Below are 15,187 nucleotides of genomic sequence, written 5' to 3' on the forward strand. Positions count from 1 at the left end.
ATGAGTGTTTCTTTTACTGATTTTATACTTCAGCTAATGGTTTGGTCAAATTTATCTGAAAACAACCCCATTCCCAACTGGTTCTGCACCATGAAAAACTATGACTGCAGTCTACGTATAATTTGATTTCTTACATTCGTTGTGTTTGGAATGAATAAGATGTATTTATTGCTAAATGTATTTAAACTATATACTCAGGGGTTGAACAACATACGAAATAATGCTGGGTTACAATCCGGTTCAATCAGACTGAAATTAAGAAACAGGGTTTCAAAAAAGAAATGAATGAAAATGCATGAATGGTATTGTGTGAATGGCTCAAGGCTTTGTAATGCTTTTTCATTCGTATTTTAGCATCTTCCCAACGACGGGTGTTCTCCAACAAATGGTTGGCTTGGGAGGGGTCCATTTGCATTGCGGCTTTGCATTCACACCTTAAAGTGCTAGCAGGCACCCTATAGATAATTCAGGCTGCGACCCCCTCCCTGATACTGGGAAACAGTATCAGACAGTGTTGTAATAAACTTGTCACCTGAATGTGTTAATGAATCACTATTTCATCAGATGGGATTAAATCAAACAAATAAACCCTAAATAAATTACATTATTTTCGGACTTGGTCTTATCTAAGGGGGTCTGTATGCATTCATTGGGAGGAGAATATAAAAAATAGGCACACTTCAGATCGATTTTTAAAATAATACAGTGAAACTCGAGGCCAGATAGCCACTTATAGTCCCTGTGTATGTGCATGCTACTGGAGCAACCAATAGTTAGAATTTTTCATTTTATCCCCTGAATGAAAAAGAGTGGGCATAGTCTAGTTTCTGCAATGTTAATGTGTCTGTGGAGAGTGAGGTATACCAGCAACATGACTCAACAAAGTGAGTGGCTGCCAGGGTGTGACTGTCAAGTGCTGCTGCTGCCGCCACCCCTCCCCCAACACGTCTGAAATAGCTTCCCAACCGTCGCCTGGAAAGAATATGAACATTAAAGAGCCTGTTAGCATTAACACCACTCCCTCGATTCAAAGGAGAGTTTTAATATTGAAGATCCTGTCAGTGTTAGCATTGTCACTAGCCTGAGGTTCACAAGCATACTAGAGGCGTGGGGAAAAGGGGGGGGTTAAACCAGTTGAGTAACGAGTGTCATCACAGAATTCCTTCAGATCAAAGGTTGTGTAAACCCTGTTGTGGTTCTGGGGCAGATGGACTGGTAGATAGCTAAATATGCATGCATTTGTGCGAGTATCTAAAGCCCATTATAAACAAAGATCCCGCTAGACTGCTGTTAAGAAGAGACTTCACTATGCTGCCGTTGATTACACTGAACCAGTGTGTGTACTTTTACATAGCATATTGGCGTTCCGGATACAGAGGCGTGACGTTTAACAAAGCGTCTATAATGCCGCGTTCGAGACCACTTCAAACTCCGATATTTTGAAGTCTGAAAATTGAGGGCGGAGCTCCAACTCAGGAACTCAGAAAAAAATCACCTTGAGTATAACAAAGGTTTAAAAACCTTTTTGAATGCTTGAGAAGATGCATGAAGTGGCAGTGTGTTCAAAATGTACAATCAAAAATGGTACATACTTATTAATACCCAAGTCTGTCTCCACCCACCTATCGCTCACAGTTCAGAGTGGTATTTACACCATTCTGTCAATAGTGGCCTTATAGTGTCAATAGTGGCTTAATATTCTGTGCACCCTGGGAATCAAGTGTACTGGTGGTCGAGTGATTAGTATTGCTGTTTTCCAAGTAGTTAACCCAGGTTAAATTCCAATCATGGCTAATTTTGATTAATTGATTATGGTCAGTAACTTTAATCAATTTATGATGTCACAAAGTTCCTGACTCAACATACGGCCTACACTGACTGAGCCATGTCATGGAGGCGTGCCAACAGGGGGCCATTGAGTCCTGTGAGACGACCCCAGAGGGGGCCTACTGCCCTATTGCCCGCAAGTTGATTAAGCACTGCAATAAGGCTCACCACAGCAGGGGAGGCAACCGTTCTTCTCCCTGTGTTTTTAATCAGATTACTGTCAGGAAAGCAACAAGAATGCACTATTTCGTGATTTTTTCCCCTTTAAAGTTTTCTCTAGGAGAGCATACCTCACAATGATGACACGTTCAATATGCACCAAATGTTGCCAGTAATTTGGTGCCCCCCTTGGAGTGTGCAATAGCACCGACCCTGTGAGTCTCAGGCGGTCAGCATTTCTTTTTTTGGACCAATTTTTGTTCAGTGATATCATATACTTAGACTTTACCAATCCACATGAAACTTAGGATAGTTGTAGCCCCACATGGCTGATATGGAATAGAAGGTTTGTGTCCCTAGGAGACACCCTGCATCACTACCACATGCTTTGGACGCATGCCAAATTTCAGCTTAAGGTGACATTTTGGAATGCTACATTTGCTCACATTTCCTAAGGTTCCATTTGGTTGCCAATGGCCAATATATGTCTGTATGAATGGCCAATGTTAATGAAATGTTGTAGGCTCATTCATAATGGTATATATAAGCTATTTACACAGTTTTAAACAAATCAGCCATAAAATGTTGCTACAACAATCTTCAACACATTGTCCTCTGTTCCTTTGACATGGTTTGGTCTATCTTCAAAATTGATTTGGTCTTTAAATCCTTAAGTAACATTTACCAAATTCAAATGGTCCTCTTTCACAATCAAATAATTCAACCCTTCGCTACTTGGGGGTAGTTTGCACCGCTGCTTGGACCCCAGCGATCGCCGCTTACAAGTACATTTAAACATTCTGTATTCCTCTATGGAACATTTACTCTACATTTGGTATCGTTTTCAAACATATTCATTGCCTTCAACTAATAATCCTACATTTCATATCTATACATACAATTTTTTCAAACCTTTGAAAATAAATGCCTAGTACTGTTGCACATGATACAATTGTTGCTAACATGTACATTTCACAAAAGTCTCAAGTTTAGCACAGAATATATGTGTTATAAAGTCACACTCATCCTAATATCCTAATATTCCACTTTACAAAACCAACACACTGGCAAACTAGCAGAGCATAACTGGTAGCTACTGCTTCACAACCTTGCAGGGTTGGGGGGAAATACATTTATTTGTAATCTGTTACAGTTACTGAGAAAGAATGTGTAACCAAATTGCTGTTACTAATCAAAAGTGTTACATCCGAATATTTTCGGTTTTGGTGAAAAACCTTTAAAGTTTGTATGTTGAATATAACATTAATTCTGTTGCTTTTCCATGTAGGGTCCATTCATTTGGTAGTATGCCCAAACTTTGAGCGGTGTTTTTGATTGGTTTCTCTTGTTTGAATTTCCACCGCAAAATTCAAAAAGTGATGTAATATGCATCTACAAACTACAGTTCCTTAGATTTTCACTCAGAATGAGATGTACAACAAACGTTTTAGTCTATTGTTGCCAGAAACATAATTATTCACAATAACACAATATCGTCTTTTCACTTAATTCTTGCTCATTCTCTCCCCTTGGCAGTCATATTACGCACCGCAATGGGGCACGTCTAGTTGTGTTTACATTTGGGCGAACATGTCAGAAGTTCCGAATTCCAAGTCAACTGGGATGCACCATAACATACGCTTTGGAAATAAACTAGCCTACCCCTTACCTTCCAAAACAATGATGAGTGAACTAAGCATTGGTGGGCTCTTGCAAGCTGTGCACATTTATAGCAATATCTAGACTCAAGAAAAGTTGGTGTGCATCATGCAAAACATGTTAATGCTTATGTCAGATTTGTGAGTTCTGTACTGAAACACAGTAATCTTGTAGTAGGCTGCATCACGGCCTTATCCCATGTTGGCTCTCCTTTTCACACAGATGACGAGTCGCCTCTGTGAGGCGGGAACAACAGTGACTGCCAATTCTGTCTTCCTACTTGTCATACAGAAGAGTGAGGCTAACTGAAGGCGGAATATAAAACCTTAAAAGAAAAGAGAGTGTGTGTGTATGTGTGTGTGTGTGTGTGTGTGTGTGTGTTTGTAGGGGGATAAGGTCTTCCAGGGGGGCAAAAGCCAACATCTGCCCTCTTCCTCTTCTTTGTGTGTGGAAAATGGCGAAGATGTGTAAAGTCAGTGTTTGTGTGTATTTGTGTGTGTGTGTTGGAGCGTGTGCTTGACAACGACCCCCCTCAGAACAGATAGGTATCTGGGTATGAGCCAGTGTTCTTATGCTCAGCTGTGACTTCCTTACAGTAGCTTTGTCATCCCTTAGCCCTAGAGTCCCTCTCCCTTCCGCTCTGCAGCTTCCCATAGTAAGATGGTTTAAATACAAAGATTGATAAATTCATACATTTTTGTAGAGCCTTATTGAGCTGGCAACAAATGTAAAATCATTATAACTTCATCTTCACTGGTGGCTGCTAGTAAAGTCAAGTATTTTGACACAAATAAAAATCAAGTAAATCAAGTAAAACTCACCTGACTTAATTGTCATGGTACATCAGTAGTAGTTTAATTCACTTCATAATGTGACCCTATAAGGATCTTAGATCAAATGATCGGCACAAACCTATGCCATGACACCCCACTAAAAAACACATCATCCATGGCAATTGAAGGAGGTGTTTGGACAAAGAACTAAACTCACTTCCATGAGTCATTCATTTTGATCATTTCTCTGTCTGTGATCATTTAGAATCATGAACACCTTTATAAATGAGTAAGTACTGCAGAGGTCATCACAGATCACTCTCCAGTCATGCTCGTTGGTGTTTTAATAGAATTATTGCATAAAATCTTCTGATTGCTTCAGGGGACCTGTAGTTAGGTCACCACATAGAGCCAGGTGATCAGTTGCATAATCATACATGTCCCTGAGCACTGGTCCCACACAGGGGACAATAACCAGTTGTTTCTAAAGAGCAATTCTTGTCTAAGAACAACTTTCTTTTGCAGCAAGAGGGGAAACAAAAAAGCAGACACCTAGAGTGGGTATCTCTTCATATGCTGACAAACACTTTTTAAAGCTCCTGTATTCTGTATATGATAGTCCTACTAACAATCTATGTCCATGTATCCTATCTTGTTGTCCCTGTGCACAACTCTATCTGCCCTAGTCTCCTCTCTCTCCCACTCTGTTCATGACCCCCCTCCCCCGTCCCACTGCTGTCTTGAGTGAGGCCAGCAGCTGGGTGGTGAGCCAAGTTGAGGGGTCAGGTACCTGAACCGTGGAGGACAGCCAGCTCACAGCAGCCGCACTGGGTACTCCAAATAGGAAAGGCCTCAATGAAAGGATTATAGGCCTAATGCCTGATAGCATATGGCTTGAAGCCTGTCTACAAGGCCTCAAGTCTGAGAGCAAGGCTGCAAGCCTAACACCAGGCCTAAAGCCTGACTATGGAACTGTAACCCATCAAACCTAAAACTCAGGCAATATGAAATCGTTGTGTCGTGCAATAAACTATCTAATATATGTTATCAGAATCAGGTTTTATTGGCCAAGTAAGTTTGCACAAACAAGGAATTTGTCTTGGTAAGTGACTCTCAGTGTGCTTACACAAAATATACAATACAATACAAAACAAACAAACAGTGCAACAGTGCAATGGTCTAAGGAGTTTAAGAAAGTATGTACAAGGCGGAATGGCTATATACAGTAGCTGTGAAATGTTATGTGTTTGCTTGGGTCGGGGACATTTACTATTCTTGAGAGCTTGACTGATCAAGGGTGTACCCGCATGTGGGCCGCTGAACCCCATCACTCTGCCACACCTGTGTGCTTTGTCTGAAAAATGATTGAATCTGAATGAGACTGAATCTGAATGAGAGGGGGTTACAGGATGATTCTGTTGAATGTGAATGGGTGACAAGATGTCTCTCTCAAACAATGAGGGTGGCACCTGGGAGAGATGAGTAGCCCACAACCCCCCTAGGCTTTTTAGCCTCTTGCGCAGTGCCTTACCTAAATGTTTTGATCAGGCAATTTAGAGGCTGATGTCATTAGGACAGGCCGTGAGAAGGACCATTTACATATAAAGCAAAAGATATAGTTAATCAAGATACTACTATACTATCAAGTAACTACGTAATCGTATGTTTAAGTAGGTTACATACAGGCTACAATTGTATATGTACTGAAACTCTGAAACTGGTAAAATATTACATACCTGCATATACTGTTGATATGTGGATATCACATATAATCTGTATTGAGCCCCTATACGACATCCTATTTTACAAATGAGAGATAAACATTAAACCACGTTCGGACTCATGGCAATCTAACATGATAAGCTACGCATGTTATGGTAGATTAACACGAAATTCGTGGCCCAAACACTTTGTAGACACTGCTGATAAATGGAATTAAGGAAAATTGCATGTATCAACGGCGAAAACAGTGATGAACTGATGACTAGCATACACTTCCGTTATGCTTAAGAAACACCATAGAAATGATGTACATAGCGGATATGAATGGCTGTCTTTCAAAAGATAACGTGATGTTGATAATATTAGCTATAATTTCATCAAGCGCTTACTTTCATCATTCCTACTGTTATGATTGCACTTTAGAAACAAAACGATGACGTGTGAACGACAAGGCGGGGATATTTGCCTGAATGTACGTGATTTGTGGGTCGACGCGGAAGGGGGAGAGGAAGCGGGGGGGGGGGGTTGCAGCCCACTCTGGCCTCTCCTCCCTAGTATAAAAACTCCAACTCCAGTAGATTTCTTCCTCTTTCTGTTACCTGGCTAAGGGGAGCAGCTGCTGTGGAGTGATCTCGCAACACCGGTAAGTCTGGTTTCCCCTCATTTAAGGCCTTGTGTAATTTACTTAATTTTGTTTCATAGAGACTTTAAATGTATGCGGTATGCGCATGTCTTAAGTACTTATGTTGATTTTTAAGCGATGTAATCTTACATATTGTTCATGTCGCTATTAATACTTAACGTTGTTAAGCTATTCATACACAATTCGCGGTCGAGTTACAACGGTGGCTTTTTATTAGTTTGTGACATCGTAACACAATGAACTTTTATCTTTTTTGTGGATGGGGGATGGGGAAGAACAAAGACTAGCATGTGAATTCTTCTCAAAGCGGGCGAAGGTCCCCCCCCCCCCAACCTTGTCTGCCGGCCAACATAACAAGTGGTATAACATTACTGTTCAAGCGCCAATATGTCCATCTCCGAATGGATTCCTTTTGGATGTTTCGAATTGTAATGTTACTTAATCCGACGTGGCCTTCTCAAAACACGTGTCTTCTCTGGCTCATGGCCAATGAGGCCTGGGCCCTTCACCGCTAGTCAAAATGGCAATTGAATGTTAGCCGACTAGCTAGTTAGCCAAGTCTATTGAATGTCTTACCCATCCGGATTTACAGCCTCTACATTAAGGCTTGAATGACTTACACGAATTGTTAAAAGGGCGTTTTCATCGAAAGATGCGGCAACCCAAGTCAGTATACTAATGTTGTATTTTCTTTTGTAGAAACTTAAGCAATCATGGGCAAGGAAAAATTCCACATTAACATCGTGGTTATCGGCCACGTCGACTCTGGCAAGTCCACCACCACCGGCCATCTCATCTACAAATGCGGAGGCATCGACAAGAGAACCATTGAGAAGTTCGAGAAGGAAGCCGCTGAGGTAAGGGCTAATCTATAGTTCGGTATACATTCAGAATTCCTGCTGTTGCTCGGCTCAAAGATGGCGGCTTCGCACGCGCTCCCTGCACAAGCCGGCTGGGTGTGGGCGCTGGGCGGGGCTCTTGGATGGTGACGCAGCGCTTTGTGTAATGGCCGCTCTGAGGCCTGCGAGTCATGCTTAATGGAAAGCACAATGGCAAAATAGGCTGTGTGATCAGTGAAACAATAGTGTAGTACCTATGCTTGAATCAAACTGAATCATACATGCAGGGGCAAACATCAAGTATTACCACTTGAGTGAAGCCAGATTTTGTGCTTTGTTGTGAAGTGTTGAGCATTGGTCCTGATTTGTTTTATGTTCTCACTCTGATTCCCCTGCTGTGTATGTTTTGGTTCTAATGCATCATGTCTTTGTTTTAGATGGGAAAGGGCTCCTTCAAGTACGCCTGGGTGCTGGACAAACTGAAGGCAGAGCGTGAGCGTGGTATCACCATTGACATTGCTCTCTGGAAGTTTGAGACCGGCAAGTACTATGTCACCATTATTGATGCCCCTGGACACAGAGATTTCATCAAGAACATGATCACTGGCACATCCCAGGTATGATTGCAGATTCCCTTCTACACTAGTCTAAACCTTTCTTTTGGTTGACTGTTGCAGTGTATGGTGTTCGTGCCCTTACATGTGGTGTTTTCTGCAGGCTGACTGTGCTGTGCTGATTGTTGCTGCCGGAGTGGGTGAGTTTGAGGCCGGTATCTCCAAGAATGGACAGACCCGTGAGCACGCCCTCCTTGCTTTCACCCTGGGAGTGAAACAGCTCATTGTTGGAGTCAACAAGATGGACTCCACCGAGCCCAACTACAGCCAAAAGCGTTACGAGGAAATCACCAAGGAAGTCAGCGCCTACATCAAGAAGATCGGCTACAACCCTGCCACTGTTGCCTTTGTGCCCATCTCTGGTTGGCATGGAGACAACATGCTGGAGGCCAGCGCCAAGGTAAGCAATGAGTTTGACTGCTTGCCATGCAGTGTCCTGCTGATTTTGCAATACTATGTTTTGCTTGTGTTGATGTTGGCTTGAAATACTGACTTATGTTCCTCTTCTGTAGATGCCCTGGTTCAAGGGGTGGAAGGTTGAGCGCAAGGAGGGTAATGCCAGCGGTACCACTCTGCTGGAGGCCCTTGACTCAATCCTGCCCCCTGCCCGCCCCACCGACAAGCCCCTCCGTCTCCCTCTTCAGGATGTGTACAAAATTGGAGGTAAGACACGCGTATCGGATTTTCTTTGTTTGGGTTTTCTTAAATTTTGACTGTTATAGTGTACTATTGCATTCCCTTGTGATCTCTAACTTGACATTCTCTTCAGGTATTGGAACAGTACCCGTGGGTCGTGTGGAGACCGGTGTCCTGAAGCCTGGTATGGTTGTGACCTTCGCCCCCTCCGCCATCACCACTGAAGTCAAGTCTGTGGAGATGCACCATGAGTCTATGCCAGAGGCTATGCCCGGTGACAATGTTGGCTTCAACATTAAGAACGTGTCAGTCAAGGATATCCGTCGTGGCAACGTCGCTGGAGACAGCAAGAACGACCCACCTATGGAGGCCGGATGCTTCAATGCTCAGGTGAGGCCCACAAGTGGTCATTTTGTTTAGGAGTGGTTCCCCACTTGTTTTGATATAGCTATTAGCAGGTGCACACTGTCACCAAACAGCTGTTTGTGAGTGTGCTAAGAGTAGGATTGAGTGAAATTGAGAAGGGGACTACGATTAAAAGCAAAACGTGTGGTGGGGCAGTTGCATTATTTTGTTGGAATCCAGGAAAGTTGTGGTGGTCCTTCCTTACATGGTATTTGTTTGTCACCAGGTCATCATCCTGAACCACCCTGGCCAGATCAGTGCTGGCTATGCACCTGTGCTGGATTGCCACACCGCTCACATTGCCTGCAAGTTCAATGAGCTGAAGGAGAAGATCGACCGTCGTTCTGGCAAGAAGATTGAGGACAACCCCAAGAATCTGAAGTCTGGTGACGCTGCCATTGTTGAACTGATCCCTGGCAAGCCCATGTGTGTGGAGAGCTTCTCCGAATACCCTCCCCTCGGTTAGTACCCGTTCTTAATTGTCTGGATGCTGATCAGTGTATGAACAGGAGTGAAGGTGTTTACCTTTTTACATGGTGACATGGATGCTCAATGCTAACCTCATTCCTCTTAAACAGGTCGTTTCGCTGTCCGTGACATGAGGCAGACCGTGGCTGTTGGAGTCATCAAGAGCGTTGAGAAGAAGGCCGCCGGTGCAGGCAAGGTCACCAAGTCCGCACAGAAGGCTGCCAAGACCAAGTGAACCCCCGTCAGCCGAGCCGCCTCTCAGGCATTGGGCACTCCACACCATGGAGTTTCACTCAACCTGGGCACTCTACTTAAGGACTGGCTAATGCTGATTAAAACTCACCGTAAATATTTTCGCAGGAAAGGAAACCAACTTGGAGTTATCGTACACATGGCTTTGTTAAATTGACTGTGTCTCTATCAGTTTTATTTGAGTTGAAATGGTTTAGAACTGCAACTGTTTGCCACAGTTAAATTGGAAGGAAAGCTGCTCAACTAATAAAGATCTAAAAAAAATTGACGCTACTTTGTATATTGCTGTTATTTCCAGACAGGACTGATGGGCTGTTCAGTGTCAAGTCTAACAGTTGGTGAAGTAACTTTCCTCTCCAGAGGTTGCAGCTGTCTAACCACGTGTCTGTTTAGTCCACTGCAGGGGCTACTAAAGGTGCCCACTTACAAGAGAAGCCCCCATCCAATCGTTTTGGTGGGTTTGCAGATCTAACCAATAGTGCACCCCTAATAACTGCTAGCAGTATGGTCGTAGACATCCCGCCTCTCGTATCGCCCGTATATAAAGCATAGACTGTTCGAAATCGTTCCTTTTTCTCCGGGTTTTCTAGTCTTATCAGGGAGCTGACTAAAGCAGGGTGGTAAGTTTGCCACTTTACACTAGATTGGGAAAAATTCAATAGAATGTTTCAGAGTTGTTTTCCCCCATCCTTGTGTAGCATAATTTTCTTTCTGAATTGAGTTTAGATGTGGGGCGAGGGTGTACCTTGGCTTGGAATACACTTGTTACTTTAAAATACATTGGTGTACTGTTAAGGATTCCCCCCCCTCATTTTTAACTTTGTCAAGGGGAGCGATTGAGCACCCATGTCGTAATGCAAGACTATACCAGAAGTTGAATTACTGTAATTTCTAGGCTGTTTAAATGCGCCTCGCCGCCCCTTTCTATTGAAAAATGTTGTGGCTAACTTATTGGCAGAGCCGAAACAACATGGCGGCCCGGCGTTGCGCCACTGCTTAACATGGAGGGTAGCTGCAAGGAAGGTAGCGGGGCTTAGGGTAGCGCCGGTGTTTCGCTCTGACACAGGAGCGTCTAACCATTAATTGTGAATTAAAATGCCAATAAACATTCAAGAGCAGTATGTTTTATTGTCCTGAGTCTCATTTCGAGGTAAACGTACATTTCTCCTCACAGTAAGCTACCATCATGGGCAAAGAAAAGATACACATCAACATCGTGGTCATTGGACATGTCGACTCTGGCAAGTCAACTACCACCGGTCACCTCATTTACAAATGCGGTGGCATTGATAAGAGAACCATCGAGAAATTCGAGAAAGAAGCTGCTGAGGTAGGTTTTCCAGTTGCTGACTGGGTGCTATGTACAGTGCATGACTTGCATGTCCGCTACGTCGGTATTTTAAGAGGCGCAGGGACGCGTGCGCTCTGCACGTGTAAAGAGCGACATCTAGAGTCGACAATTACACACGTCATCTTTAGGTTTTAAACCTTATTAACAGACCCCTCATAAAAAGCAAAAATACAATAAAAAAAATGTCTTTAAAAAAAAAAAATCAGTTTCATAACATCCAACGTTTGTGTCCCACCTTTGTTAAATAGGAAATCGTTTGCATTTTGTGTTCTTTACATCGATATAAAGCTGGCTAAACTCCTTTTCAGATGGAGTTGTGTGCTTGTTGCGGTTCAGAGATGATCTTTGAAACGGCAAACGATTAGTAGATATTAATGTCCAGTGTTAAAAGGGTCCACTGAAACACAGAATGTGACAAGGGTTTCATTGTTTATCCTATGTTTTAATCTTGATATGTAGAAAAAGATTATTAACATGTATTGAATAAATTCATAAAAACAAAAGGACGTGTCATCTATGGTCTAGGCTTTTGAAAATCAAATGGCACACAATGTCACACATTATACTCACTGGTCAGAAGTTAAGGTTTTATATCACATATTTAAAATACTGTTTTGTTTTTCTGTTTTAGGCTACAACCCCCCCCCCCCCCCCATAACATCCTTGCAACCTTAAAACCTCACAAAGACTTTGCATGAAGTTGAATATTAGACTCAAGTTTGTTTCAATCTGTCTTGTTGCCTATTGTGTGTGAAACTAGGGCAGATAATTAAGACTATTCATGGAGTATCTTTATTTTCTGATAAAACCTGAATTTATCTATCAGTATTAAATGGTCTCCAATTGTGTTTAATCTATTCAGATGGGCAAAGGCTCCTTCAAGTACGCTTGGGTGCTGGACAAGCTGAAAGCTGAGCGTGAGCGTGGTATCACCATTGACATCTCTCTCTGGAAGTTTGAAACCAGCAAGTACTATGTCACAATTATTGATGCCCCTGGACACAGAGACTTCATCAAGAACATGATCACTGGCACATCCCAGGTATATTATTTGGGGATCATGGAATCATTTCAAATGTATAACGAACTGCAATCTAGTGGTGCAATAAGTCACAGTTACTTTATGTGCTTTACAGCATATTTTAGTGGCTGATTCATCACCAGTACATTCATAAAATTGGGTATGTGCCTTATGCTAATTTCCAGGCTGACTGTGCTGTGCTGATTGTTGCTGCTGGAGTGGGTGAGTTCGAGGCCGGTATCTCCAAGAATGGACAGACTCGTGAGCACGCTCTTCTTGCATACACCCTTGGTGTGAAGCAGCTCATTGTTGGAGTCAACAAGATGGACTCCACTGAGCCCCCCTACAGCCAGAAGCGTTATGAGGAAATCACCAAGGAAGTCAGCACCTACATCAAGAAGATCGGCTACAACCCTGCCACTGTTGGTTTTGTGCCCATCTCTGGTTGGCATGGAGACAACATGCTGGAGCCCAGCCAGAACGTGAGTGCATAATTATCTGCATGTCATCTACCACAGATAAACACCTGACTGCATACCTCACCTGGCTTGACAGAGTATATGAATGAGGTACTTTTGCCCTGGCTTCAGATGACCTGGTTTAAAGGTTGGAAAGTTGAGCGTAAGGAGGGAGGTGCCACTGGTACCACCCTGCTGGAGGCTCTGGACTCCATCTTGCCCCCATCCCGCCCCACTGACAAAGCTCTGCGTCTTCCCCTGCAGGATGTCTACAAGATTGGCGGTAAACTTGTCTCACCCTTTACAACAGAGCTGTTTTTAGCAAAGCTCAGTTTCATTTCAGCCACCACACATTTGCTGCTAGGATCAGTTCTTGGTCTCGTTGTTTTTGTTGTTGTCCACATGCAAACTATTTCCACACTACTCAGATAGGTTACAAAGTCTCCAGGTCTCAGTAATTTCTCCAGGACAGACATAGATTACCTCATTAAGCTAAATTTGATGCTGTTGCCCTCATGTCTCTGGGAATGATGCTAACTGCTCTGGCCTACTGTCCCAAGTCAGCTAACTGAAGCTTGAATTTATGTACTCTAAGTTACCAATAATTGTACAATAATGAATCTGTACTTTAACCACACAAAGCCATAAGCCATACAGAGTATGTGTGACAGTGACTGACTACTATTGTTGAAACTATGTGTGTAATAATGTATTAATTTGCCCTTCAGGTATTGGAACCGTACCCGTGGGTCGTGTGGAGACAGGTGTCCTGAAGCCTGGTATGATTGTGACCTTTGCCCCTGCCAACGTCACCACTGAGGTGAAGTCTGTTGAGATGCATCATGAATCTCTTACCGAGGCTCTGCCCGGCGACAATGTTGGCTTCAATGTCAAGAACATTTCAGTCAAGGACATTCGTCGTGGCAACGTGGCTGGAGACAGCAAGAACGACCCCCCTATGGAGGCTGCTAACTTCACTGCTCAGGTGAGAACCACAGAGAAGAGATGTCATGTCTACAAAATGCTTAGTTACTTGCCTGTACATAACAGAGTTGGAGAATGGAGAACTACGAAGGGAATTGCCTGGTTGCCATAACTCAAAATGTACTCTTTCTATCTGGAACTGCCAAGTTGACCCCATTAAGCTTCATTCTTATTAGAAAAGGGTCTATGGACAAAGACATTGTTAAAAATGTTTAAAAATTGGATTTTCTTTTGGATTTCTACGTTTCATAGTAATTGTCCGCCTCAGAGATCTATTTTCCATCCAGAGAAGTGTTTTGTGTCACATATATCCTTTCCCTCTGTGTCCACAGGTCATCATTCTGAACCACCCTGGTCAGATCCAGGCTGGGTATGCACCTGTGCTGGACTGTCACACTGCTCACATTGCCTGCAAGTTTGCTGAGCTGAAGGAGAAAATTGATCGCCGTTCTGGCAAGAAGATGGAGGACAACCCCAAGGCCCTGAAATCTGGCGATGCTGCCATCATCGTGATGGTTCCTGGAAAGTCCATGTGTGTGGAGAGTTTCGCCAAGTACCCCCCGCTTGGTGAGTAGCTGAGTGAATATAAATGTTAATACTATTGGAACAACAAACACATTCGTACTTTAATTTTAGTCGCTGAAGTACAGCAGTTATGGTCTTGAAACAGTTTTAGTAACCCATGTCACTCTCAACCCATCTCCCTCCTCCTCCTCCTCCTCCTCTCTTTCCTTCATTTCTCCCTTCTCTCTGTCTGTCTTTCTCTGTTTGCCATCTCTCTTTGTTCTGTCACCAGGTCGTTTTGCTGTGCGTGACATGAGGCAGACCGTCGCAGTCGGTGTCATAAAGGCCGTCGAAAAGAAGGCCCCCAGCGCAGCTAAGGTCACCAAGTCTGCTGTGAAGGCCGCCAAAACCGTGAAGTGAATCCCCACACCGACCCGGGAACAAGCCGCAACAGGGACACCTCATCCCACACCCTTACAGAGCCTCAGCTCTTTGCTCAAGGACTGGCTAATGCTGATAAAAACCCATCGTAAAAGTTTTCGGAGGAAAGGAGCCAGAAAAGCTCTTTTTTTAAGTGCTGTAGCTATGAAGTATAATTAAATAAACAATAAATGATAGAACACCAAATACTTGTGTCGACTTGTTCTTATGACTCAGTCCAGTATGGATTCTCTATGAAATGATTTCACTCTTCATTTATTTATTTCCTAAATTTCAACATTTTAGGGAGTATTAAATATTATTTGGGGCTTAGGCTGTCAGTTTGTGGAATCAGAAAACCATATCAACAAAGCATGACAGTCAAAACAAGGTGGGGTATATCAGTATTTAAGCTGTCTCCCTCGTCTTTATCTATTCAGCTCTCATACATA

At 43.2% G+C, this 15,187-nt stretch overlaps 2 protein-coding genes across 2 annotated transcripts; both read left to right on the top strand.

Moving 5' to 3' along the window:
- Positions 1-6,642: 6,642 nt before the first annotated feature.
- LOC105892154 (elongation factor 1-alpha) lies at positions 6,643-10,265 on the top strand. The gene is made up of 8 exons (XM_012818387.3): positions 6,643-6,783; positions 7,483-7,640; positions 8,060-8,239; positions 8,340-8,636; positions 8,749-8,899; positions 9,006-9,262; positions 9,504-9,738; positions 9,856-10,265. Exons 2-8 carry the CDS (start codon positions 7,497-7,499, stop codon positions 9,978-9,980), a joined length of 1,389 nt encoding a protein of 462 aa, XP_012673841.1. The 5' UTR covers positions 6,643-6,783; positions 7,483-7,496; the 3' UTR covers positions 9,981-10,265.
- A 191-nt stretch (positions 10,266-10,456) lies between these two features.
- On the top strand, positions 10,457-14,942 carry LOC105892153 (elongation factor 1-alpha-like). The gene is made up of 8 exons (XM_012818386.3): positions 10,457-10,617; positions 11,172-11,327; positions 12,211-12,390; positions 12,555-12,851; positions 12,960-13,110; positions 13,556-13,812; positions 14,144-14,378; positions 14,608-14,942. The coding sequence occupies exons 2-8, from the start codon at positions 11,184-11,186 to the stop codon at positions 14,733-14,735; spliced, it is 1,392 nt and encodes a 463-aa protein (XP_012673840.2). The 5' UTR covers positions 10,457-10,617; positions 11,172-11,183; the 3' UTR covers positions 14,736-14,942.
- Positions 14,943-15,187: the final 245 nt, after the last annotated feature.

Source organism: Clupea harengus, chromosome 19 (assembly GCF_900700415.2).
Source record: "Clupea harengus chromosome 19, Ch_v2.0.2, whole genome shotgun sequence".
NCBI lineage: Eukaryota > Metazoa > Chordata > Actinopteri > Clupeiformes > Clupeidae > Clupea > Clupea harengus.